At 38.6% G+C, this 25,844-nt stretch overlaps 1 protein-coding gene across 1 annotated transcript; it reads left to right on the forward strand.

Moving 5' to 3' along the window:
- The first annotated feature begins 8,641 nt into the window (after positions 1–8,641).
- HPGDS (hematopoietic prostaglandin D synthase) lies at positions 8,642–24,606 on the forward strand. The gene is made up of 5 exons (XM_052642332.1): positions 8,642–8,774; positions 13,995–14,087; positions 15,485–15,594; positions 20,435–20,533; positions 24,442–24,606. The coding sequence occupies exons 1-5, from the start codon at positions 8,642–8,644 to the stop codon at positions 24,604–24,606; spliced, it is 600 nt and encodes a 199-aa protein (XP_052498292.1).
- Positions 24,607–25,844: the final 1,238 nt, after the last annotated feature.

The raw sequence follows: 25,844 nt of genomic DNA on the forward strand, positions 1-25,844 counted from the left end.
CTTGTTTCTAAATCATTTCAGGAAATAAATGCAGCTTCCCCTAACGCAGAATGACTATGACAGGGCTCAGAGACGAAGCTAACAGGAAATAAGTGACCAGCATGACACTGGATTTGCACAGGCCCATTAAATCATATTCAAGTCTATAAGACACCTGGGTGTTATTTCTATGTATCATGTGAAGTCAGGGTCTAATTAGGTGTATCTTTCCTCTTTTGTCTCCCAAACATTTTAGCCTACTCCTGTTATGAAGCCCACTGTAATATCTTGTCTGTCATATATCTGAGGTTCTGTCTCCAGACTCTATGCATCTCCCTATATCTAGTCCTGAACAAACATCACATTACCGTAGTTACACGGCTTTTTATATGTCTTGCTATCTGGTAGGTCAAGTTCTCGCCTCTATTCTCGTAAATTTTAGGGGACTATTTTAGTCCTTTGAATTTCCATTTGAAGTTTAGGATCAGGTTTACCTCTAGAGTCTCTTGGATTTTGAATATGGGTAATCATTTGCTTGCAAAGAAGGACAATTTTGTCTCTTCCTTTCCACTCCTTACCTATGTTTCAAGCAGGTTCCTCCAACCTCCCATCCTGTGTAGAGGATTTTATTCCCTTTTATTCTGAAAAATATCCTGGGGGCTTTCCCAGTGGTAAATGGTAAAGAATCTGCCTGCAATGCAGGAGACCTGGGTTCGATCCCTTGAGGGGAAGATCCCCTGGAGGAGGGCATGGCAATCCACTCCAGTATTCTTGCCTGGAGAATTCCATGGATAGAGGAGTCTGGCTGGCTACAGTCCATGGGGTCACAAAGAGTTGGCCACAACTGAATGACTAATCATTCACTTTTTCTTTCTGAAAAAAGCTAAGGTCTAGGCTGCCCAATGCTGCCAGCAGAATTCCAGATCCTGCTCACTGCATTTCATTTCTGTTCATTTGGTCTAGGCAAAGTTTCTCTCACTCTTGATTCTAACTTTGTATCTTCTTTTTATATAACTTTCACTTTTTATGTCCCTGTAGCAGAATAGGTTTTACCAAAGAACACGATCTGGAGGATTTGAGGCCAGTTGAATCACACAAAGCCGGACTCTTCCCCACTGCTAGGGGGAACCATCCCTCTCTCTTAACTATTCTCACCCTCCTCCTTTTTCTTTTCTTTTTTTTTCAGTAAATACCATGCACTGAGCACTGTATTGGTGGTACTTTTATTGTTCAGTAACCAAGTCACGTCCAACTCTTTGCAATCCCATGTAGCACACCTGGCACACCTGGCTTCCCTGTCCCTCACCATCTCCCAGAGTTTGCCCAAGTTCTTGTCCATGGAATCGGTGACACCATCCATCTCATTCTCTGTCACCCTCTTCTTCTCCTGCCCTCAATCTTTCCCAGCATCAGGGTCTTTCTCAATAAGTTAGCTGTTCACAGCAGGTGGCCAAACAAAGTGTTGGAGTTCAACTTCAGCATCAATAATTCCAATGAGTATTCAGGGGTGAGTTAAGATTAACTGGTTTGATCTCATTGGTACTTTACACACAGTATTTTCATCACCATCTTACAGATAAGGAAAGTAAAGCCAGAAACACTAACTTGCCTAGGGGCATTCAGATAGGAAGTGGTTGGCTCACTAAACAACCATTCACTCCCTTCCATCACCTTCTCTACCCTGAACTTGATCCTCACTGCATCCCTTGGTGGGGGTGGGGGGAGGGGGGGGAGGGATGTGTTTTAAGTTCATCCTTTTAGTTCATTATCCTTATGAAATAAAGGCTTTAGCAAAGTGAGATTATTGTTACAGTTCAGTTCAGTTCAGTCGCTCAGTCATGTCCGACTCTTTGCGACCCCATAATCACAGCACGCCAGGCCTCCCTGTCCATCACCAACACCCGGAGTTCACTCAGACTTACGACCATCGAGTCAGTGATGCCATCCAGCCATCTCATCCTCGGTCGTCCCCTTCTCCTCCTGCCCCCAATCCCTCCCAGCATCAGAGTCTTTCCCAATGAGTCAACTCTTCACATCAGGTGTCCAAAGTATTGGAGTTTCAGCTTTAGCATCATTCCTTCCAAAGAACACCCAGGGCTGATCTCCTTCAGAATGGACTGGTTGGATCTCCTTGCAGTCCAAGGGACTCTCAAGAGTCTTCTCCAACACCACAGTTCAAAAGCATCAATTCTTCAGTGCTCAGCTTTCTTCACAGTCCAACTCTCACATCCATACATGACCACTGGAAAAACCATAGCCTTGACTAGACAGACCTTTGTTGACAAAGTAATGTCTCTGCTTCTCAATACGCTATCTAGGTTGGTCATAACTTTTCTTCCAAGGAGTAAGCGTCTTTTAATTTCATGGCTGCAATCACCATCTGCAGTGATTTTGGAGCCCAAAAAAATAAAGTTTGACACTGGTTCCACTGTTTCCCCATCTATTTCCCATGAAGTGATGGGACCGGATGCCATGATCTTGGTTTTCTGAATGTTGAGCTTTAAGCCAACTTTTTCACTCTCCTCTTTCACTTTCATCAAGAGGCTTTTTAGCTCCTATTCACTTTCTGCCATAAGGGTGGTGTCATCTGCATATCTGAGGTGATTGATATTTCTCCCGGCAATCTTGATTCCAGCTTGTGGTTCTTCCAGCCCAGCGTTTCTCATGATGTACTCTGCATATAAGTTAAATAAGCAGAGGGACAATATACAGCCTTGATGTACTCCTTTTCCTATTTGGAACCAGTCTGTTGTTCCATGTCCAGTTTTAACTGTTGCTTCCTGACCTGCATACAGGTTTCTCAAGAGGCAGGTCAGGTGGTCTGGTATTCCCATCTCTTTCAGAATCTTCCACGGTTTCTTGTGATCCACACAGTCAAAGGCTTTGGCATAGTCAACAAAGCAGAAATAGATGTTTTTCTGGAACTCTCTTGCTTTTTCCATGATCCAGTGGTTGTTGGCAATTTGATCTCTGGTTCCTCTGTCTTTTCTAAAACCAGCTTGAACATCTGGAAGTTCATGGTTCTTGTATTGCTGAAGCCTGGCTTGGAGAATTCTGAGCATTACTTTACTAGCATGTGAGATGAGTGCAATTGTGCAGTAGTTTGAGCATTCTTTGGCATTGCCTTTCTTTGGGATTGGAATGAAAACTGACCTTTTCCAGTCCTGTGCCACTGCTGAGTTTTCCTAATTTGCTGGCATATTGAGTGCAGCACTTTCACAGCATCATCTTTCAGGATTTGAAATAGCTCAACTGGAATTCCATCACCTCCACTAGCTTTGTTCTTAGTGATGCTTTCTAAGGCCCACTTGACTTCACATTCCAGGATGTCTGGCTCTAGGTGAGTGATCATACCATCGTGGTTATCTTGGTCATGAAGATCTTTTATGTACAATTCTTCTGTGTATTCTTGCCACCTCTTCTTAATATCTTCTGCTTCTGTTAGGTCCAGACCATTTCTGTCCTTTATCGAGCCCATCTTTGCATGAAATGTTCCCTTGGTACCTCTAATTTTCTTGAAGGGATCTCTAGTCTTTCCCATTCTGTTATTTTCCACTATTTCTTTGCATTGATCACTGAGGAAGGCTTTCTTATCTCTTCTTGCTATTCTTTGGAACTCTGCATTCAGATGCTTATATCTTTCCTTTTCTCCTTTGCTTTTCGCCTCTCTTCTTTTCACAGCTATTTGTAAGGCCTCTCCAGACAGCCATTTTGCTTTTTTGTATTTCTTTTCCTTGGGGATGGTCTTGATCCCTGTCTCCTGTACAATGTCACGAACCTCATTCCATAGTTCATCAGGCACTCTATCTATCAGATGTAGGCCCTTAAATCTATTTCTCACTTTCACAGTATAATCATAAGGGATTTGATTTAGGTCATATCTGAATGGTCTAGCGGTTTTCCCTACTTTCTTCAATTTCAGTCTGATTTTGGTAATAAGGAGTTCATGATCTGAGCCACAGTCAGCTCCTGGTCTTGTTTTTGCTGACTGTATAGAGCTTCTCCATCTTTGGCTCCAAAGAATATAATCAATCTGATTTCGGTGTTGACCATCTGGTGATGTCCATGTGTAGAGTCTTCTCTTGTGTTGTTGGAAGAGGGTGTTTGCTATGACCAGTGCATTTTCTTGGCAAAACTCTATTAGTCTTTGCCCTGCTTCATTCCGCATTCCAAGGTCAAATTTACCTGTTATTCCAGGTGTTCTTGACTTCCTACTTTTGCATTCCATTCCCCTATAATGAAAAGGACATCTTTTGGGGTGTTAGTTCTAAAAGGTCTTGTAGGTCTTCATAGAACTGTTCAACTTCAGCTTCTTCAGTGTTACTGGTTGGGGCATAGACTTGGATTACTGTGATATTGAATGGTTTGCCTTGGAAACGAACAGAGATCATTCTATCAGTTTTTAGATTGCATCCAAGTACTGCATTTCGGACTCTTTTGTTGACCATGATGGCTACTCCATTTCTTCTAAGGGATTCTTGCCCACGGTAGTAGATATAATAATCATCTGAGTTAAATTCACCCATTCCAATCTATTTTAGTTCGCTGAATCCTCGAATGTCAACGTTCACTCTTGCCATCTCTTGTTTGACCACTTCCGATTTGCCTTGATTCATGGACCTGACATTCCAGGTTCCTATGTAATATTGCTTTTTACAGCATCGGATCTTGCTTCTATCACCAGTCATATCCACAACTGGGTATTGTTTTTGCTTTGGCTCCATCCCTTCATTCTTTCTGGAGTTATTTCTCCACTGATCTCCAGTAGTATATTGGGCACTTACTGACCTGGGGAGTTCCTCTTTCAGGATCCTACCATTTTGCCTTTTCTTACTGTTCATGGGGTTCTCAAGGCAAGAATACTGAAGTGGTTTGCCATTCCCTTCTCCAGTGGACCACATTCTATCAGACCTCTCCACCATGACCTGCCCGTCTTAGGTGGCCCCACAGGCATGGCTTAGCTTCATTGAGTTAGACAAGGCTGCGGTCCTAGTGTGATTCATTTGACTAGTTTTCTCTGAGTATGGTTACAGTGTGTCTGCCCTCTGATGCCCTCTTGCAACACCTACCATCTCACTTGGGTTTCTCTTACCTTAGACGTGGGTTATCTCTTCACGGCTGCTCCAGCAAAGCACAGCCACTGCTCCTTACCTTGGGCGATGGGTATCTCCTCATTGCCACCCCTCCTGACTTGAACGCGGAGTAGCTCCTTTAGGCCCTTCCATGCCCGCGGACACCACTCCTTGGACGTGGGGTTGCTCCTCTCGGCCCCCGCCCCTGACCTCGAGCGTGGGGTAGCTCCTCCCGGCCGCCGCCCTGGCCTTGGACACGGGGTATCTCTTCTCGCATATCAACAGTATATTGTTACAGATATACTGCTAAATGCTATCAGGGAAAAAATATGTTCTTCTATTTTAGATTTTATTGTATATTTCCTTATGTTTTCATTGGCCATGAAAACATTTACTTGGAATTCCTTTTGATACTTTTTCTGCAAAAGCTTATAAGATATAGAAAGGATTTTTAGAGTCAGTGTATGCTTCCAACAGTTTTTATCTTTAGTACTTACTGGTTTTCTGTTGTAAAATGTGCACATATATCTTAAAAAATAAAAGTCTTATTTTTATAACTGTAAAAATTAAGAAACCAGACTTTTGCTTGGTAGAAAATATAACTATGCAAGTAACTACAGAAATGTGATGTTAAAGTAAAGCTTCATTAATGAGTTATGACTGTTGAAAGCATGTTCTTGAAAGCAAGATAAGCATTTGTCAGATGTCCATGGGCCTGTGCCAAATTTTAGATGTAAAGATATATTTGCAGAGAAATATAGACAGCTACCAATTCATGCTAGGAATTTTTAAATGTCTTCTTTACTTGAATTAAATACAATGTAAAATAGTTTGATTTTGCAGAATTAACAACCTCCTCATTTTCATGTAGAATTATGTGGCATTTGACCAAATGAGTAAAGATTATATTTAATTTAAAATGTTGATCCTATGGACAAATATGAATCTATATACACAGATAATGTTTATAAGTTCATAATTTCCTCAGGAGCACTGACCAATAGCATAAAAATCAATTAAACAGCAGGAAATTGTCAGAGAATGTTGAATGTTTAGGATTCCTGTGTGCTGTTTCCTATCTTGCTTGAGCCCTCTGTTCCTTATCAGTTACTGTCAGGAGGAGAGGAGTGGCAAGCCACTCCCAGGACTGAGATCATAGAAACTGGATGCTTGCATAGGATTTCCTAAATTAGCCTTTCCATATGGAGAAAGGGATTATTTATGACCCTCTTTTGATATGGATTGCCTTTTGGCCTTATGGCCTCTATTGCTCCTTGTTTCCTTGGTAACTTGTAAAACCTGGTCTTTTGATCTTTATCTGAAGAAGCTACCTTGTAATACAGTATATATACTCACACAGAATTCAATAGAGCACCCTTGTTCCACCAGAGACTTGGGTCCCCGTGTCCTTCTCTCTATTTCTGGCTGATTCCCTGGAGGGCAGAAGCTGGCTGCGTAACCCAGGGAATATTAGCCTCTTTCCTTCTTTCACTTTCTTATCGTTTACTCTGGATCACCAGCTTCTGGTCCAATTAAAGGACCCCAACAAGAAATGCTTTTCAAATAAAACCTCCAATTAAGAACAACAGTTCCACTCTAAAAGCTATTTTTGTTTTTTTGAGATTTTAAACAAATAGACGAAGGAATCCTAACAATTACATTTTGTATCCTGCATAAAAGTGGACCCTTTATTTTAATTATGTAAAATTTTTTTCAGAAGGATATGTATTACTTTACATTTTTATCCACTATTTTTTTGTTCTCATGTATTTTCCACTATTTCTGAGCTCGATATTTCCAAGAAACTTGAAAAACAACCTCACTGTTCTGATGGGCACTTCATTTAGTGCCCCAAATGTGGATATCCTATATGCATATTTCATCCCAAAGGAATCTGGGGCTGTAAACCTTGGAATTTTCATTAGTTTACTCTAGTGAATTCTTTAGGGAACATTCCCTCACATGCTGATGTGTGGTATGCGCCACATTTCACCTGGGTGGGGACTCGACTAGCTAATGGAGGTGGACAGGACACGGACTGTTACGGTGACTCTGTCTCTTACAAGGAGTGCCACCTCCACAGCACCAAGGTATGAAAAAACCTGGGCCTAGAGAGATAGATATGCTAGGAATTGCCATCACTGTTTCCTGGATCCAGAAGGCGTCTAGATAAACAAGCAGACCGTCGTTCCCCATCAGCATCCCCACAGAGAGACACTTGAGATCACATGGACTCAAGACATGAGCTAGACAATCTAGATTTTTATGATCTATGTTTTATCTTTTATGTGAAGTGATTTCAGATGGAACTTTGCATTCCAAATTCAGCCAACTTTTTATCTAATATTCCATTCATATCTCTGAAAGACTTCCTTAGTAGAGAATAAACTCTTTAAGCTCAGTACTTTAAATAAATAAATGCTATTTATTATTTCTATTTAATTAAATTTTTGTGTGCTGTAATCATGGTGTTTATTCTTGAGTAGAATGAATTCAAAGCTATTAACAGCTAAAACTTCAGTGTCTAGCTTTGTGCTAAACGCTTTACATGTGTTACTGCATTAAATCTCCAAATCTATATTAGTATCTCTATTTATAAAAAGTGGACTTTGAAATTTGGAGATACTACTATGTTAACTCACCCAAAGGCACACAGAAAATAAGTGGAAGAATGGAACTTCAAATGAAAATGTGTTTCAGTTGCCTAATCACTATAAGATTGCAATACATTCTACTATTAGTGGTTAAAATTACTAAATGTTTATAGCTAATAGAAATGAAATTGTACAAATCATAAAAAACTCACAAAATTACGACGACCTCCATTTAACCAATATAGCCTGTTTTAGCAAACTTCCTGAAATATAAGAAACATTTGTGTCTTTCTTCTTAGCTCCCCTGCAGAGGGAATAAAGAAATATGCTCACCATCATCCCATCCCAACAGAAGTCCCCAATATGGCGTCTGTTTGTATGTCGAAGCAACACAATAGAACTCAGCAGCATGGATGCAGTAAGAGAAGAGAGCAGTATTTCCCCTAGTCTTCCCTTCCTTCAGGAAAAAGCAACGGGCGGGGGTGGGGTGAGGGGGTGGAATCACAGCATGACAAATTGACATGCTGGTTTACATGCCTCTTGCACGTACCCTGCCCTTGCAATCCTTACCCAGCTGTCCCCACAAACTCAGCTGTGTCACCAAAGCAAACAACAAAGCAGATGTCAAACACCATTCATTACAAGTGTCTAAAGGCAGAAGAAAAAAAAATCCTAAAATGCAAAGCTTTTAACACCATTCTCCAAAGTTGGATGTATAGGTACTCTGATATCTTTTTATAAATAAAACCTGGATTTGGTTATTTCACTGAAATGTTCCAGCTAGTTCTTAAAGAGTCAGGATCTTATTTCTATCAAATCTTCCCCATATGTTATTAAGATAATGATTTATAATTCTGGTTTTGAAATATCCTCTAATGTCTCCGGTTATCTCAGACAATGCCATAAATTTTTCATAAAGTCCTTCAAGAAAAATGTTGAAACATCTCTAGAGCTGTTAAAATAATTCCTCTATTTCACTCTTTCCAGAATCACACCATGCCAAACTACAAACTCATTTATTTTAATATGAGGGGGAGAGCAGAAATTATTCGTTATATATTTGCCTATTTGGACATAAAATATGAAGACCACAGAATAGACCAAGCTGATTGGCCTGAAATCAAGTCAAGTAAGTAGCATAAACATTGTTGATGGAAATGTATGAAGAGGAAATGTTTCTAGAACCTTTTGTCTCTTCTCGGGGGAAAAGAAAATATAAAGGTTTTTAGAGCTTATGTAGCTTTACATTAAGAAACAGCAGTTCAGGCAAGTTAAATAAATGCTATGTGACCCAGAAATTTCCTACTTGCGGTAAAAAAACACACTTGACAGAGGGAGCATATCAAAATAACTGAACATAAAGCTCTATCAGAAGAGCTGAAATGGAGGAATACAGAAGTTAAACTTTTGACCATTGGAATTGACTGGGCTTGCTCAGCTATCAATAGCATTTGGACAATGGATCAGATAAGCTGCTTTAACAGAAAACCAAATGGCTTAAATAACAAGGACATAAATTGTATCATATAACTGAAAATCCAGAAGGCCAGGTTTCCAAGGATGGCTTTATTCAGTTTTCCCCCTCACTGTGTTGGCTGAATCAAGAAGCTGGTAGCAATATATTTGCTGAAATTCCAGCCTGGCAGTGTTGAGCAGCAATTTTGAGAGGTTATAGGAGAAAACTTAACACTGCTCCCTTAAGTGTTCCCAGAAGGAAGAAAAGCTTTCCCAGGAGACCTCAGCAAACCTCTCATGTCTCACTGGCTCAGGCTGGTCCATGTGCCCATTTCTGAACCAATCACTGGCAAAGGGGGTAGGAAGAACCTTAGAACTATCGAGTCCATCTCTGAAGTAGGGGATGGAAACCGTTTTCATCTCTGAAGATGTCAAGATAGTGTAGAAAGAAAACAACTTAAAAAAATAAAGCCAGAAAGAAAAACACCAATACAGTATACTAACACATATATATGGAATTTAGAAAGATGGCAATGACGACCTTGTATGCAAGACAGCAAAAAAGACATAGATGTGTATAACAGACTTTTGGACTCAGAGGGAGAGGGAGAGGGTGGGATGATTTGGGAGAATGGCATTGAAACATGTATATTATCATGTAAGAAACGAATCGCCAGTCTATGTCTGATGCAGGATACAGCATGCTCTGGGCTGGTGCACGGGGATGATCCAGAGAGATGATATGGGGTGGGAGGTGGGAGGGGGGTTCATGTTTGGGAACGCATGTACACCCGTGGTGGATTCATGTCAATGTATGGCAAAACCAATACAGTATTGTAAAGTAAAATAAAATTAAAATTAAAAAAACTATATATACCATCCTCAGAGAAAAGAGAAGATACTCTATACAATCTAAAAGGAATGCTCAGAGACAAAATTTTCTTCAGCTAATGTCGATACAAACAGACAAATAAAATGATGAAAAATAAGTAAATCCTCCAGAAAACAAAATAGGGAAAAAATGAAAAATAAGAGAAAAAAGATAAGGACAGTTGAGAATCAGTCAGTTCAGGAGGTGCAACATTTCCGTGAAATTCTGGGAAGGAAGAACAGAAAGTAGAGGGGAGGAAAACTTTTAAAAGAAACTTCCTTATACAAAACTGAAATTATCTCCATATGGCTTTCACATATTGGTCTTGGAATTACCATTTTAATAAGGGAAGAACAAATTTTTTTTTTCTCTCACATCCAATTATTTGAAGAAATTTAGAATCTTTAAAATATCATAGAGAAAAAGCCATTGTTGTGTAGTCAATGAAAATGCTCTGAAGATAAAGACAGTCTTTGGCTGAATCCAGAACTGAGTCCCTAGGTAACTCATGCACGTGTATCTCTATTTAGATATCGACTTTTTGGAACTTCCTTGATTGTTTCTCTGATCATTGTGAAATTAAGTCTAACCTTCCCTGCCTTGACTTTAGACACTGATTCCTATAGACTGAGATATGCAATCACATGTAGGTTCAAGGGACAGTTGTTTCCTCTTTCTGAAGAGGAGATTTATTTATTTATTTCCCCTGGCTTAGGTTTCCTCAACACCCAAGTAGAACAGGCCCCTGCTAGACTCTGCTATTTTACGTGTGGCACCTATGGGGAAACACAATGTTCCAGGCATAAGAACAGCACACAGCAGACTGGGACCATCACTCCTGGCACAAGTTGAGACATTTTTCTAAGACATTTTACCAAGATCACAGTAGCTATTTTGGCAGCTATAGCATACTGAGGCTTTACGTTCAGCATCACTAAATCTCTTAAAGCTTTTTGACAGGTGTTCCTGTTAAGTTACAACTCCAACACTCTGAAATTATTTTTTTCTGGAACCAAATAAAGGACTTCGTATTTGTCTTCTTAAATTTCTTCTTGTTAGATGCAGCCCTGTATTCCAACTGTTGGCAGTCATCCCAAGCTTGGCTCAAAGGCTTCCAGTAGCTGAATGCTTACCATCTCATAAGAAAACACATTCCACTGTTAACAGTTCCAACGGTAAAATAATTATTCTTGATCTTGAGTTAAAAATCTGCTCTTTAAAAATTTCTTTTTGGAAAAACAATTTTTTTTTGGTTCTGGTTTTGCATTTTAGAGATGGTTAGAATAAGTAAGATTTTTATTTCCATTTGATAGTTGTGCCATATTGGAGATGGCTTTTATGTTCCACTTAGTTTGTTCTGCCTCCTTCAGTGAACAGTGTGAAGTTCTTCAACCAATCTTCATATAATGTGATTTTCAGACTCCTTTCTAACTTGGGATACTATCCTCTGGGTTTGCTCTGAGTTTTAATATCTTTCTCAAAACATGGCTCTTAGAACTAAAAACAGCTGAGCAAGAGTTCCAACTGACCTCAGTTTGGATCTCACCTTTACCAGGTGTGTGATCTGGGCTTTTTATATAACTTTTCCTCATTTATAAAATGAGATGGTAGTTAATACCTACTTTATAGAGCTGTTCTAAGTACCTGAAGACCTAATGGGCATGTTCAATATTTAGTACAATGACTAGCACAAGGGAAGCAACCCCCCAAATGCTAGGCATGTTATTTACTCTTCATCACACAGTATGCTTCACTAAGGCATCACAACTTGTGTCAGCTTTATTTGGGACTTTGTTTTGCTCACCGAGTCTCTCAAACACCTAGAACAGTAAGAGGCATGCTTAATTAGGTGAGTATTCAAAGAGGTTTTTATTCTTGGTGTGAACTATAGTTCATCTTGCACTATTCAGTGCATATGAAAGATACTTGAAGGCTGATGCTGGCAGTTGAATTAGGGTCATGGGATTATAAGTGGCACTTTATTCTTTTCCCTCGTTCCAAAATAATTTTATGTCCAAACCTAAGGTGGCTCAGTGGTAAACAATCCAGCTGCAATACAGGAGATGATGGTTCACTCCCTGGGTCGAGAAGATCCCCTGCAGGAGGAAATGGCATCCCCCTGCCTGTATTCTTGCCATGGACAGAGAAACCTGGCAGGCTACAGTCCTTAGGGTTGTAGAATCAGACATGACTGAAGCAACTGAGCAAGCAAGGCACAGGTAGGGAAAATCGTGATTAATTCATATGGCAGAGTGCATGCTGTTCAAAAGATGGTGTTTTATTGATTTAGAAACGTTTAAAAAGGTATTATCAGGGACCTCCCTGGCAGTCCAGTGGTTAAGACTTGGCGCTTCCGTGGCAGGGGATACAGGTGTGATCCCTGGTTGGTGAACTAAGATTCCCCCAGGCTGCACGGTGCAGACAAGCAGGGAAAAACAGAAGTAAAAACAAGAAAAAAGGAAAGGTATCATCAAATTAAAAAAAAAAAGTGGTTTACAAACATTATATACATTATGATTCTATATTTATATGTATGCATGTGTGCTTAGCTGCTCAGTCATTTCTGACTCTGCAACACACTAACTGCAGCCTGCCAGTCTCCTCTGTCCATGGAATTTTCCAGGCAAGAATACTGGAGTGGGTTGCCATTTCCTACTCCAATTTACATGTATATGGGAAAGCAATTAAAATATTAAAATGGTTAAAATTATGTGGTAGAATTTGTATTTATCTTCAACTTAGAATGTTTCTGTAATAAAGAATAAAAATTACTTTCTGACAAAAATATAATAGGTTTTGATAAGAAAACAAAGTAGGATTTACAGAGAAATATTAATACACCTTCTCTGAGTCTGTTGTATATTTGTACAAATATGCTTGTTGCCTTACTATATACTTCAAAGTCCCTCATCAGAATCAGCGTTTGGCTAAATTCCTTACCATAACTCAATTATCAAAACTCCATATTCCTCAGACTATGGTTTTAAAGAATAATTTAATCTCAGAAGACTGAAAAATTAATGAGACCTTAAAAGAGAAGTTTTTAAAACACAGTATGTGAGATAGTATATCTAAGCATTGATGTAAACCTGGATTTTAGACACAGTTCTGTCACTAATTCTGTAGCAGTTCTTCTAACAACTCATTTTCCCCCTTCTAAAAAAAATTTGAAGTACAGCTGCCATACAATATAAGTTGCAGATGTACAATATAGTGATTCACAATTTTTAAATGTTATAGTCCATTTATGGTTGTTATAAAATATTGGCTATATTCCCCACGTTGTTCAATATATCCTTGTAGCTCATCTTATACATAATACTTAGTCCTTGTTACTTCTCCACCCCTATATTGCCTGTCCCCTTTCCTTTCTCCACTGGTAACCACTTGTCTGTCCTCTGTATCTGTTAGCCAGCTTCTTTTTCTAACAAGTTTTTTTTTTTTTTTTTAACTTGTGAAATGTACAGATTCCACTAGAGCAGCAGCCCCCAACCAGGGACTAGATTTTGGCACCAGGGACTAGATTCGAAAAGATAATTTTTCTATAGACCAAGGTGGGGGTGGTGATGGTTTTGGGGTGCTTTGAGTGCATTACATTTATTGTGCACTTTACTTCTGTTATTATTACATCAGCTCAGGTCACCAGGATTAGATCCCAGAGGCTGGGGACCCCTGCCCTAGATAGGCTCCCTGGTAGCTCAGAGGGTAAGGAATTTGCCTGCAATGTAGGAGACCTGGGTTTGATCCCTGGGTTGGGACAATCCCGTGGAGAAGGAAATGCAACCCACTCTAGTATTCTTGCCTAGAGAATTCCATGGACAGAGGAGCCTGGCACCGGGCTCAGTCCATGGGGTCCCAAAGAGTAGGGCATGACTGAGTAACTGACAATATCCTTTACAGAATAAATATTCACGAATTCTGTAATGTTACTCTCACGCTTTGTTTCCACAATTATCAGTAAAACAAAAGTATTATGACTTGATTTTGTTCTGGAAGTTGATTATTTGCTTATTTTATTTTAAGCTCTTCCGTTTGGCAAAATCCCCATTTTGGAAGTTGACGGACTTAACCTTCACCAGAGTCTAGCAATAGCAAGATACTTGACCAGAAACACAGGTAATATATTCTTTATGTTTAAGGTTCTTGATAACTGAAAAAATGCATGGCATATATTTACTATTCATTTAGCAGCTCTATTACTGAATAAGATTAAACTATACAGTGCAAGGGATAACGGGATTAAATGCCAAGTTAGTATAAATATACCATCTCTATCAGTTTAATTTTCCCTGAGTTCCCTAGACAATTAATTTTATCTTATATTGCCCAGTCTCTCCTGCCCCACACCTCTTTGTTCTCAATCCCTTCTTGGAATGTAGCTGAAAAATTAGACAGATGTATCTGAACCCAAACTTTTGCTAGCGTGCATATCATAATGACCACACCTATTTCTACCAACAGTGTAGGAGGGTTCCCTTTTCTCCGTATCCTTGCCAATATTTGTTATTTATGTTCTTTTTGATGACAGCCATCCTAACAGGAGTGACGTGATACCTCATCATGGTTTTGATTTGCATTTCCCTGATGCTTAGTGACGCTGAGCATCATCTCATGTGCCTGTTGGTCATCTGCATTTCGTCTTTGGAAAAATGTCTATTCAGTTCTTCTGCCCATTCTTTAATTGCATTGCCTTTTTGATGTTGAATTGTATGAACTGTTTATATATGTTGGGTATTAACCCCTTATAGATCATATCATTTGAAAATATTTTCTCCCATTCAGTGGGTTCTTTTCATTTTGTTAATGTTTCCTTTGCAGAAATGCAACCAATTCAGCATGCTTCTACACAGAAGCATTTTAAATTGACACCAATGAGAATATATTTAGGAAAACGAATGATTCCTTAGCAAAATGTTGATCAAATGGCAGGAAAAAAAAAACTATCTCTATTATTTTAAACTTGCAGTTTCTAGAAAGCAAACACATGCTCTTGACAAAAAACTATCTGTACAAGTAGCAGTAATTCTTTCCACAAGATAAATGATAATATATGTATAGGTTGTTTATTGCAGTATTGCTTCTACTAGCAAAAGACTGGAAACAAACCTAATCAGTTGAGGCTAGTTAAGTAAATAGTGGCACTTCCACGTAAAGGAATCCTATGTGCCTGAAAAAAGGGCAAGGATGCCCTTAAAGAACTTGTAGGAAAAACTAGGATATATGGGGAGAGGTGCATGTTGAGTGGGATACGTATTCTTATTTTCATTAAGAAACAACAGAAAAATATAAGATAAATGAATGAAAATGGTTACCAATATGATAGGTAGGTAGGGAACAAAATGAAGTGAATGGGAGCAGAGGTGGAAGTTACTTTTCACTGGATACTGTTTTACTGTATACTGTTCAAAATTTTTGAACCATATGAATATGCTGCCTTTTACAAAAAAGCTTTACAATGGTAAATTAAATTGAGTATATTCTTGGGCATAAACTGTCCTCTCTCTATTCCATAGATTTGGCTGGAAAAACAGAACTTGAACAATGTCAAGTGGATGCAATTGTGGACACACTGGATGATTTCATGTCTCGTTTTCCTTGGGCAGAGAAAAGACAAGATATAAAAGTAATGTGATCAGTTTGCTATTAATCATATCCGTCTGCCAAATGTTATTTTAGGTGCTTTTAAAAGTTCCTTTTTATCAAAATAAAACATACCTCTAGTTTTAAAATATCAAGTTATAGTAAAAAGTTTAAAACCAAGTACTACAGTGATTCCCGCCCTACCTCTTTGTATTAACCCTTCCTCAGGTGCAGCCCTCGTTTTAACACTTTTAGCTCTTTCTTTAGGATTTAGACATCTCCATATAGGATATGTAAATATGGCTTTCTCTGAGTCACAAATTTTAGATAGTTTTGTTATACTTATGAGACTAATGACCATCTATCGCCTACACAGTCATTCTGATTCCCTTCTCCCAAACTCCTAATATTAAAATTTTGTGGTGAAATCGAGTCATTACATTAGAATGCCTATGAAATTAGTGTGCAGAACTGTGCACTGTGGTATACTTTGATTATATTTCCTTTCTCACTTTCCTCAAAGGAGTAATTGCCTTTTTTTCATTTGCTTCTTTTCCACTTTTATTGCTGAACTTTCCCACATTACCCAATAGCCTGCCAATAATGTATTCCACAAAGTCAATGATATCAGATAATCTGTTGTTTCCATTATTTCCTTGGAGATATCCAGCCAGAGATTGCCATTCTCCTTTGTAGAGCTGTCTAGGTTTTTGCACAGCTTTTACCATTGGACTTCCCTTCACTGCCATCCCAGGAATATCTTTCTCTTGAGCTGGAGTTCTGTTTCCTGGATGCTTTCCTCTATTTTTATTTATTCCTTTGTTTACTTGAGGCACATTCCCAGTATTCATATCTTTTATCATCAAGGCTACTTCATTTTAAATATTGGAAACTGTTATCCTCATTTTCCAGATGAAGAAATGGAGGTTCAAGTAGAAGTGTAAATAACTTGCCTAAGGTTATTTAGCTGTTAAGTGGTACATGTAGAATTCAAATCCCAGACACTGTGGCTCAGACTCCACATTCTTAACCACTGAGTGTAATGTCACAGGGCCAGCAGTCATTCAAATCAGCTGTGCAGGAGTATTTATTATGTATATGTTATAGCTTAAGTGAAGTAAAAGGGTTAGCTGCTCAGCTGTGACCATTTGTGACCCCATGGACTGTAGCCCACCAGGCTCCTCTGTCCATGGAATTCTCCAGGCAAGGATACTGGAGTGGGTAGCCATTCCCTTCTCCAGGGGATCTTCCCCACCCAGGGATAAAACCCATGTCTCCTGCAATGCAGGCAGATTCTTTACCATCTGAGCCACCAAAGAAAAGCTACAGCACAGAACAAATGGCAGTCCTATCAGTTTACTTAAGCATATTTACTTGGAGAAGGAAATGGCAACCCACTCCAGTATTCTTGCCTGGACAATCCCATGGACAGAGGAGCCTGGTGGGCTACAATCCATGGGGTCACAAGAGTCGGACACGACTTGGCAACTAAACCACCACCACCATCATTTATTCTAAATACCATTTGTTTGATTAGGACCCTCTGATTTAAACAGAGATATTTGGAACATAAAAGTATTCACATTTACTGGTTCCTTGATATAAATATAAGGCGTGTGGGGAGACACCCACACATGTATATATGTACACACATACTTGATTAACCAGAGCAAAGTCTTAAATAAAGGCTCAGCTTTGATGATAGAAACACATTTGGGCTCTGGAGTCAGACTGCCAGTCTTGAACCCTGATTCTCTTTTCACCAGTTGTCACTTAACTCCCTATGAATTTTCATAGTCAATGTCTATAAAGTAGGGATAGCATACAATCTACTTTAAAGTATTAGTTGCTCAGTCATGTCCAACTCTTTGCAACCCTGTGAACTGTAGCCCACCAGGCTCCTCCATCCATGGGATTCTCCAGGCAAGAATACTGGAGTGGGTTGCCATTTCCTTCTCCAGGGGATCTTCCAAACCCAGAGACTGAACCCGGGTCTCCCACATTGCAGGCAGACGCTTTACCCTTTGAGACACCAGGGAAGCTCACTTGAAGTATGTTGGGAGGATTAAATAGTAGAATAAGTATCCATGGCTAGGTGGAAAGCGTTTACTAAATATTAGTTATTAATAGTAGTATTATACACTTCAGTGCTCATCATTTTTCCTTTTATTTGTCAGACATGACATCTACATTTCACATATCCTTATAAATGTAGAAACAAGCAGATATATAATCCTCATTTCAGAAAAAAAAAGTATTTAAAGGTTTTTGTCCCATGTTGGCTTGCTTTTCTCTATTTTTCTACTTTGTACCTTTCTGTGATTGAGGCTCAAAAACAGAAGCAATCTCCCAAAGGAAAATGTCTTTGAACATTTATGATGAGAGTAACTTTACCTTTGTGTTAGAATAACAATGCTTTTACATACTACCTACCACAAAACAAAATAAAACCCAACATTCACAGGATATAATCCAAGTTTATGAATAAATCATATGAAGGGACATTTGTGTTGCAGAATTATTGCAAATAGCCAGGCTATCGGATTATCTGCTTAGAAAGTAGGACCTACCAGAATACAATGAAAAACACCACAGTTCTTTCGTATCTTGTCACTTAGTCTCTCTGTAGTGGTTGCATTGCTGCCACCTTGTGGTCAGGTAAAATTTTCAAAGACGAAAAACAGTCAAGATAGTGAAAATAGTCCTCTTACTATATGTGCTTAAAACAAAATCTATCAAATTTATTTAATTATCAATGTATCAGTGATAAAAATTCCATTTCTAATTTAAGAAAGTTAAACTTACAGGCAAAACTTGTCTCTGAGCATTGGTCACATTGAAAATCCTTGAATATATCAACTAGAATTTCTGTGCTTATACAATGCATTTGTTTCAGTTTTCTCATCTGAAGAACAAGGCAGGGGTTTGTGGGTGGGGGATGAAGGGTAAGCAGGACTGAAGGAACATCAGTGGCCCATTTCCAATACTAAATGATTTTGGTTAAGTGTGGATTTTAAAATGGTTCTTTGGAGAAATATACAAACCTCCTTAAATCCTGTAAAGGTTGTTTGATAGAAAACTATTGCAATAACTTTTCAGTGTGCACAAATCTACTGCCTTATAACTCCGGAGAAGGAGGTAGGAAATTTCTGAATCCGTGAAGTATAAGAACGGCTATCGAGGGTTTATCAGAAAATATGTTTTAAAAAGGATGTATAATAACGTTTTGGGGCTTCCCTGGTGGCTCAGATGGTAAAGAAGCTGCCTGCAATGTGGGAGACCTGGGTTTGATCCCTGGGTCGTGAAGATCCCCTGAAGGAGGGCATGGCAACCCACCCCAGGTATTCTTGCCTGGAGGATCCCCATGCAGAGAGGTGCCTGGTGGGCTATAGTCCACGGCTCACAAAGAGTTGGACGCGACTGCATGACTAAGCACAGCACATGAAAACACTTTTTCTTTAGCTTATTCTGGTGAATATTTAAAATGACTCAAAACACAAATGGTTATGCTGTTTAGCAATCTACATTTCATTAGACTGAGATGATTCTCACCAGACAATAACAGAACCTAGCCTAAAGGAGAAGTCAAGAGTGAAGAGATAAGATTTTCATCTGGCACTGCATATGCAAAGCACTGGTGCCTCTTACACTGTGGAAATGCACAGCAGGAAAAGTAGAATTACCTAAGTGAGCACACAGGCGTTTTTGGAAAGCTGTACAGCATCTACATCCTGTTCCATTGAACTCTCTCCTGTTTCCAGCTATTCTAGGACAGCCAAGCTGGCTATTGCCTCCCCAACTGATGCTGAGCTAAGTTGTGGGAAATGTCAAGTTTCTGGGCCTATTGCCTCTCAGCTCACAAATTTTGTATAAGGGGCTAAAGGACTCCCACTATTTTTAGAACCATGAATATATTTACCATAAAGAGAGAACCATATATACAAAGGTGGTACAGAGCTGCAGAAAGCATATAAAATCAAAATAATGACAAGCTTCCCAACCTTCTGTTTGTGATATGTGACAAACATATGTAAAGGTGTAATGAAGCTTTTATAAACTGTATTCCTCAATATAAGGCATTATATTATAATAATCTGTACTACCTAGCTAAGTCATAATAGTAACTCAGTGAATCGATGAAGGAATTATCCACTATCTGACATTAATAAAGGCTGAATTTTATTATGGTCATTTATGAATATTGATGGTATATGCATATTTTATAGTATTTTTGAGTTTAGTTTATATTTCATATCCACAATACAAACCATCCCAGCTTTCATAAACAAATAAACAATTCTTACCAAGAAAGACACCATGAATAAATTATTTGTTCTTCAGAGATTTAAGTAAAAACAAAGATAATTATTTAAGTGGGTATATTTGTTCATTTTTTTCCCCAAGGATATTATTTGCTTTGTAATAATATCTTACATATTATATCAAAAGGGGACACATTAATGATGGATTTTATAGATAATATTCAAGGCAGAGGATCTCACTCTAAGGTACAATGTTAAGTCAAAGAGAGGAAATTCATAAAGGCCCCAAAGCATACTACTTCTGTTAAGTATAAGACTGCCAAACTGGAGGAATCTAGCCCAAGAAAATAAAGTTAATTTCTTTACCTTTAGTTACACTAGTTAACTTTAAAGGGAGTGAGCCCAAAAAGGTGGGGGGATTTTAGAAATGTAAAAACATAATGGAATAATTTTCACTAACAAAAATCAGGATTAAAAACTATGAAAAGATTTTACTGATGAATGATTTAGTCATGATAAATGAAAAAAACTATAAGAACTGATGACAAAAATGTGATCTATTTCCTCTTCAGCTCTTTTTCTTCCTATTATCCTTAGAGTGATCTTTCCTCTCTCCCCTAGAATCAGATATTTAAGGAGCTACTTACCTGTGATGCACCTCCTCTTCTGCAAAGTTTGGACACATACTTAGGGGAAAACGAGTGGTTTATTGGTGACTCTGTGAGTATGTTTTACATCTTAAAAAATGCATGTATCTATACATGGATAAATCAAAAACTATATAAAATGTATTGAAAAAAGTGTTACCCATAGGGAAGAAGTAGGTTAGAGAAGTAGGAAGTAGGTTAGAGGAACAAAAGCTAGACTTCTTTGAATAAACCTTTCTTGGTGATGTTAACTTTGGGAGAACATACTAAAGTATATAACAATTAAGAAAAACATTTTAAAAAGCTATCACTGACAAACTAGAGCAAAGTGAAACAAATGAACTTGTGTCAAACTGGTGAATAGAGTATGTGGAGAAATACCTCTGTACTCTTATCAGTAAAAAACTATTTCAAGAATCATCATTAGTGGTAAAACACAGTGATTTGACTATACACATCTCAGTAGGAATATTTTCTCAGGGCAAACAATATTAATCATACAACAGTTTCAGTTCACAATGTACTTTATTTCAGGGTAAAGAAAAAACCACTGTGTGTCTTTTTCTTGAAAAAATGACCAACTTACTTGTCCTGGGTAACCCTAGGACCCAGATCCTTGTCTCCAAATTCTAAAAGTAACTAGTTTCTTGGAGAAACAGCTCATTCTCAGTTTGGGACAGGAAATGTAAAACATGACCTGGGAATACTTTGTTATACCAGAACCAAATTAATTATTAAAAAAAAACAACCCCAAATTGGAGTTGTGTCAAGGACCTAGCAGTCAACTTGTAGACACTCTCACTGGCCAAAGATGAGCAAAACTGTCAAACACAAAACCTTTATAATAAAGTGCTGAATGTCTCATGTAAGTATTGAACACTGTAGTAAAAGTGAAAAACAGAATGGTTGTTAAGTAAATCAGTTGTTTACCCTCCTGATCACATGGTTCACTGCCACGGCCCAGCATCACAGGAGAGTTCTAGGCAGCCTATCACTAGCCTGGGAAAAGATGAAAATTCAAAGTGTGGTTTCTAAAGAAACCATTTTTGCACCATGGTATAGTCAAAAAATTGTAAAGCTGAACCACTGTTAAGCCAGAGACAGACTGTCTATATTTAGAAAACTGAAAACCAAAAAGTGTGTGTGTGTGTTGGGGGGGGGGGGTGTTGAATAAAGCATTTATCTGGCCATTCTTATGCCAATTAAACCTCAAGATAAAAAAAAAAAAGATAGGATGAAGTTTGTCTTCATAAATGCTTTTAGTTAATAAGTAAGGAAGGATTAAAATAAACCACCGCTATCTTCCAGCCCATGATGAATGAATGGATCTAAGCACTGATTATCAATAACTGTTAATATCACAAAAGGGAGAAAACCAGGTATTATGGGCCAGCTAATAGAGGAGCACACCGTCACCTATGAAGTAGTCTTGCCAAGAAAAAGTTCAAATCTAAACCTGACTGAGAAGCTGTGTTAAATTGGGGCGGCTGCCTTCAATGAGACACCATTCTAGGAGAGAAGATACTGCTTTCTGCCACACTTTGGGACTTACTCTCATTACTACCTGCTGAGTCCTGAGGAGACAGAGAAGCAAACTTGCCATGTCTTTTGTTCCTTTCTCTGCCCTATTGACTGAACAATTTCGAATGGCTTAAAATATTTTTTCTTCTGCTTTTTATTAAAATTTCTTTGTAATCTATCTCCTGACCTCCTGACTCCATCTCTCAGCATTTTATCCCTTCCTCCCTTCCTCTGGTGTTTTGCTTTTCCCTTAGATACAAGTCATACTCCTGCCTGAAAGCCTTTACACTCACTCTTCCTTCTGCCTGAAATGTTTAATTCCCAAATCACTGCACGTCTGGATCTTTTTATCATTCAAGCCTTAGCTTAAACGTCACCTCTTAAAGGACTTCTCTCTGTATCTGCCTGAGAACCTCTCTCATCACTCTGTCTTCATTACCCTTATCACTTCACGTGGATTTTGTTTTCTGTTTCTTAACTGAAGTACAGTTGATGTGCAACATTATATGTTACTGGTATATAACATAGTGATTCACAATTTAAAACTTACACTCTATTTATAATTATTACATAATATTGGTTATATTCCCTGTGTTGTACACTATTTCTTTATAGCTTATTTTATACATAATGGTCTGTATGTCTTAATATCCTCTCCAATATGTAGGAATAGGAGTAGGGAACACTTTCTACCAGTGTCCATGTGGTAGAAAGCTCCCATATATGGCTGCTGCCAGCTTCTCTGTTTCTAGCATGAACACAGAGAATAAGCATGAGCCACAACTTCCCTCTTGCCTCTCTGGAAGACTTTTCAAGACCGGTAGATAGATCTAGCCCAGGCGCCTATCAATGTGCTGATTTTGCCCTGGATCCTGGTGTGAGGTCTTGTGTGCCCCCTTAAGAGTAAAGTTTCTATTTCCCCCAGTTGTTTGAAAACTTCCAAAATCAAATCCTGCTGGTCTTCAAAGCCAAATACTTTGGGGTCTTGTCTTCCTGCTGCAGGACCCCTGGGCTAGGGGCCCTGACTTGGGGCTCAGAAGTCACTCCAGTGGGAAAGCCTCTGCAGCATGTTTATTCTGTAATTTGTCAACTGTCCCCAGCAGGATAAGGGACTGGATTAATTATATTATGAATCTGCCCCTCTTACCTGTCTCACTGTATGTAGCTCCTTCTTTATGTGTTTAGTTGTAGATCTTTTCTGGTAGATTCTGGTCTTTTTCGTCGATGGTTGTTCTGCAGACACTTGTGATTTTTGGTGTGCTTGTAAGAGAAGGTGAGATGAGGGAGGCGAGCTCTCTACTCCACAATCTTGGCCGATCCCCTGCACCACACTTTCCATGTTTGATTGTCTTCCTGCTTCTAAAGTGAGAACTTCATCAGAGAAGGGACTTGCATCACATCTTGCTCTCTAATCAATCCCAGCACTTAACCTGTACAGGGCACATAGTAGGTACTTCATAAATATTTGCTGACTGAATTCTGAATCCTCTAACCAATAAACTGTCCTATTAATGTTGACAGATGTTTATTGAGCAAGTTCATAAAACACTAGCAATCTGCATTATTAAATCCCACACAAAAGCAAAACTAAGAACAGTCTATATTTAAACTTCGCTCTTTGACTGACATTTATATGGAGCCAAAATAACATCATCCAGATTAGTTTCTAGTCATAAAGGAACAAAACAAGTGTACAAATTAAAAACAAAGCAAACAAACAAAAAAGGTATACAAGAGTAGGACTAGGCTGTCATTATCCTGTTGCACAGTGGCCAGTTATAGTAGTGGTCAGACATATGTCTTCTGATGTGATCCAATATAATGTTATGTTAGCCATTTAAGGTATTTAATTTAAAGTGTTTAATTTAAAGCCATGTACTCTCTAAAGATAACTTGTACTCTATTCCTTTTTACTCTGCCATATAAAGGAACAAGGTAAAGATGAAATAATTATAAAAATCCTGAAGGCAGGACATTGTGCAGAACTAGTGTGGAATCTTCAATAATTCAATGATATGGAATAAAAAACGGGAGGTACTGTTCTGAACTGAGAGTTAAAGGATATAACCAAGTGAAACGCATGGTCCCAGAATGGATACTGGTTTGTCCTATAAAAGACATTTGAGAAACAAATGGAAAAACATTGATAGGGTATTAGATAACATAAAAATGTATTGTCACAGAAAGGTGGAGATTGAATCAAGTTACAAATGAGTATGTACTGTAATATCTCATTTTAGTAAAAATACACACATATGCACAGAAAAACAACCTTATACCGAAGTGTTAATATGAGTAACCTCTGGGCTTGGGAGTATGGTGTTATCTATAATTTTCTATCATATACACATTCTGCTTTTGTAATTACAGACTATTCTGAATTTAAAAAAACAATGTTTTTTTTACATTAAGAAATTAGGCCTTTTATATTCCAATGAAAATTTGTTTCCTTTGAACTAGGTAACTTGGGCAGACTTCTACTGGGAAATTTGCAGTACCACACTTTTGGTCTTTAAACCTGATTTGTTGGACATCCACCCCAGGCTGGTGACATTACGGAAGAAAGTCCAAAGCATTCCTGCCATCGCTGACTGGATACTGCGAAGGCCCCAGACCAAACTCTAGGTAATGGTGGCCGCCTCCAACCTTTACTCTTCTTCACAGCATCACTCTCACCAGATAAGAAGTTACATCGACACGCTGCATCATGCGCATACACCACCCCCTCAGCTCCGCCAACACCATCACTTCTGCCATATCCTGCTTATTAAAAGAAACAAGAGGAGGAAAGGGGATTAAAAAAAAAAAAGACTTTTTTCCAGTATCTTTTTTTCTCCAGAGGAGCTTCACATTACCTATAACCAGGTAAAATAGTCTACAATGCAGGCAGGCCATGCTTTGCACTAGTTCTGACATGCATGAATTTCAGTCACAGTGGTTTAGTCATGTATTTTCCAAAAAAAGAAATGGTCTGGATTTCAGTTTCCATGCTGTATTCCTGAGTAACTATATAAAGCATACACTTTGCTGCTCGCGCTTCAGTCCACAAGTCACTATGTAAATAACAGACGAGCAATGGTGCCACTTTTTTCAGTCTGTGGGTGACTGGCCACTGCACACCTGTCATTTACGCACGGACAGCAAAGCGTGTCGTTGTGCTGCCTGCTCGTTTCTCAGTGATAAACCCACTTGACATTTTCCAAAAATGGATAACTGAAAAAAGGAACTCACCCACAGCAGAGAAAACCATTAACAAAATGAAAAGACAACCCTCAGGAGAAAATACTTACAAATGAAGTGACAGATAAGGGATTAAATCTTCAAAATATACAAAAAGGTCAGGCAACTCTGTCAAAAAAACTGACAACTTAATCAAAAACGGGCAAAAGATCTAAAGAAACATTTCTCCAAAGAAAACATGAAATGGCCAAAAAACACATGAAAAGGTGCTGTCACTAATTATCAGAGAAATGCAAATCAAAGCTGTTGCTTCGATGAGGTATCACCTCACAGTAGTCAAAATGGCCATCACCAAAAAGCAAGCCTATAAATAATAAATACTGGAAAGGGTATGGAGAAAAGAGAACCCTCTTACACTGTTGGTGGGGATGTAAACTGTTATAATCACTACGGAGGACAGTGTGCAAGTTCCTTAAGAAACTAAAACTAGAACTATCATATGATCCAGCAATCATGCACCTGGGCATATTTCCAGAGGAAACAATAATCTGAAAAGACACATGCACCCTGATGTTCATCGCAGCACTATTTACAATAGCCAGGGCACTGAAGCAACCTAAATGCCCGTCAACAGAAGAGGGCTAAGAGGTGGAACATACACGTAATAGAATACTATTCAGCCG

Source organism: Budorcas taxicolor, chromosome 6, assembly GCF_023091745.1.
Source record: "Budorcas taxicolor isolate Tak-1 chromosome 6, Takin1.1, whole genome shotgun sequence".
Lineage (NCBI taxonomy): Eukaryota > Metazoa > Chordata > Mammalia > Artiodactyla > Bovidae > Budorcas > Budorcas taxicolor.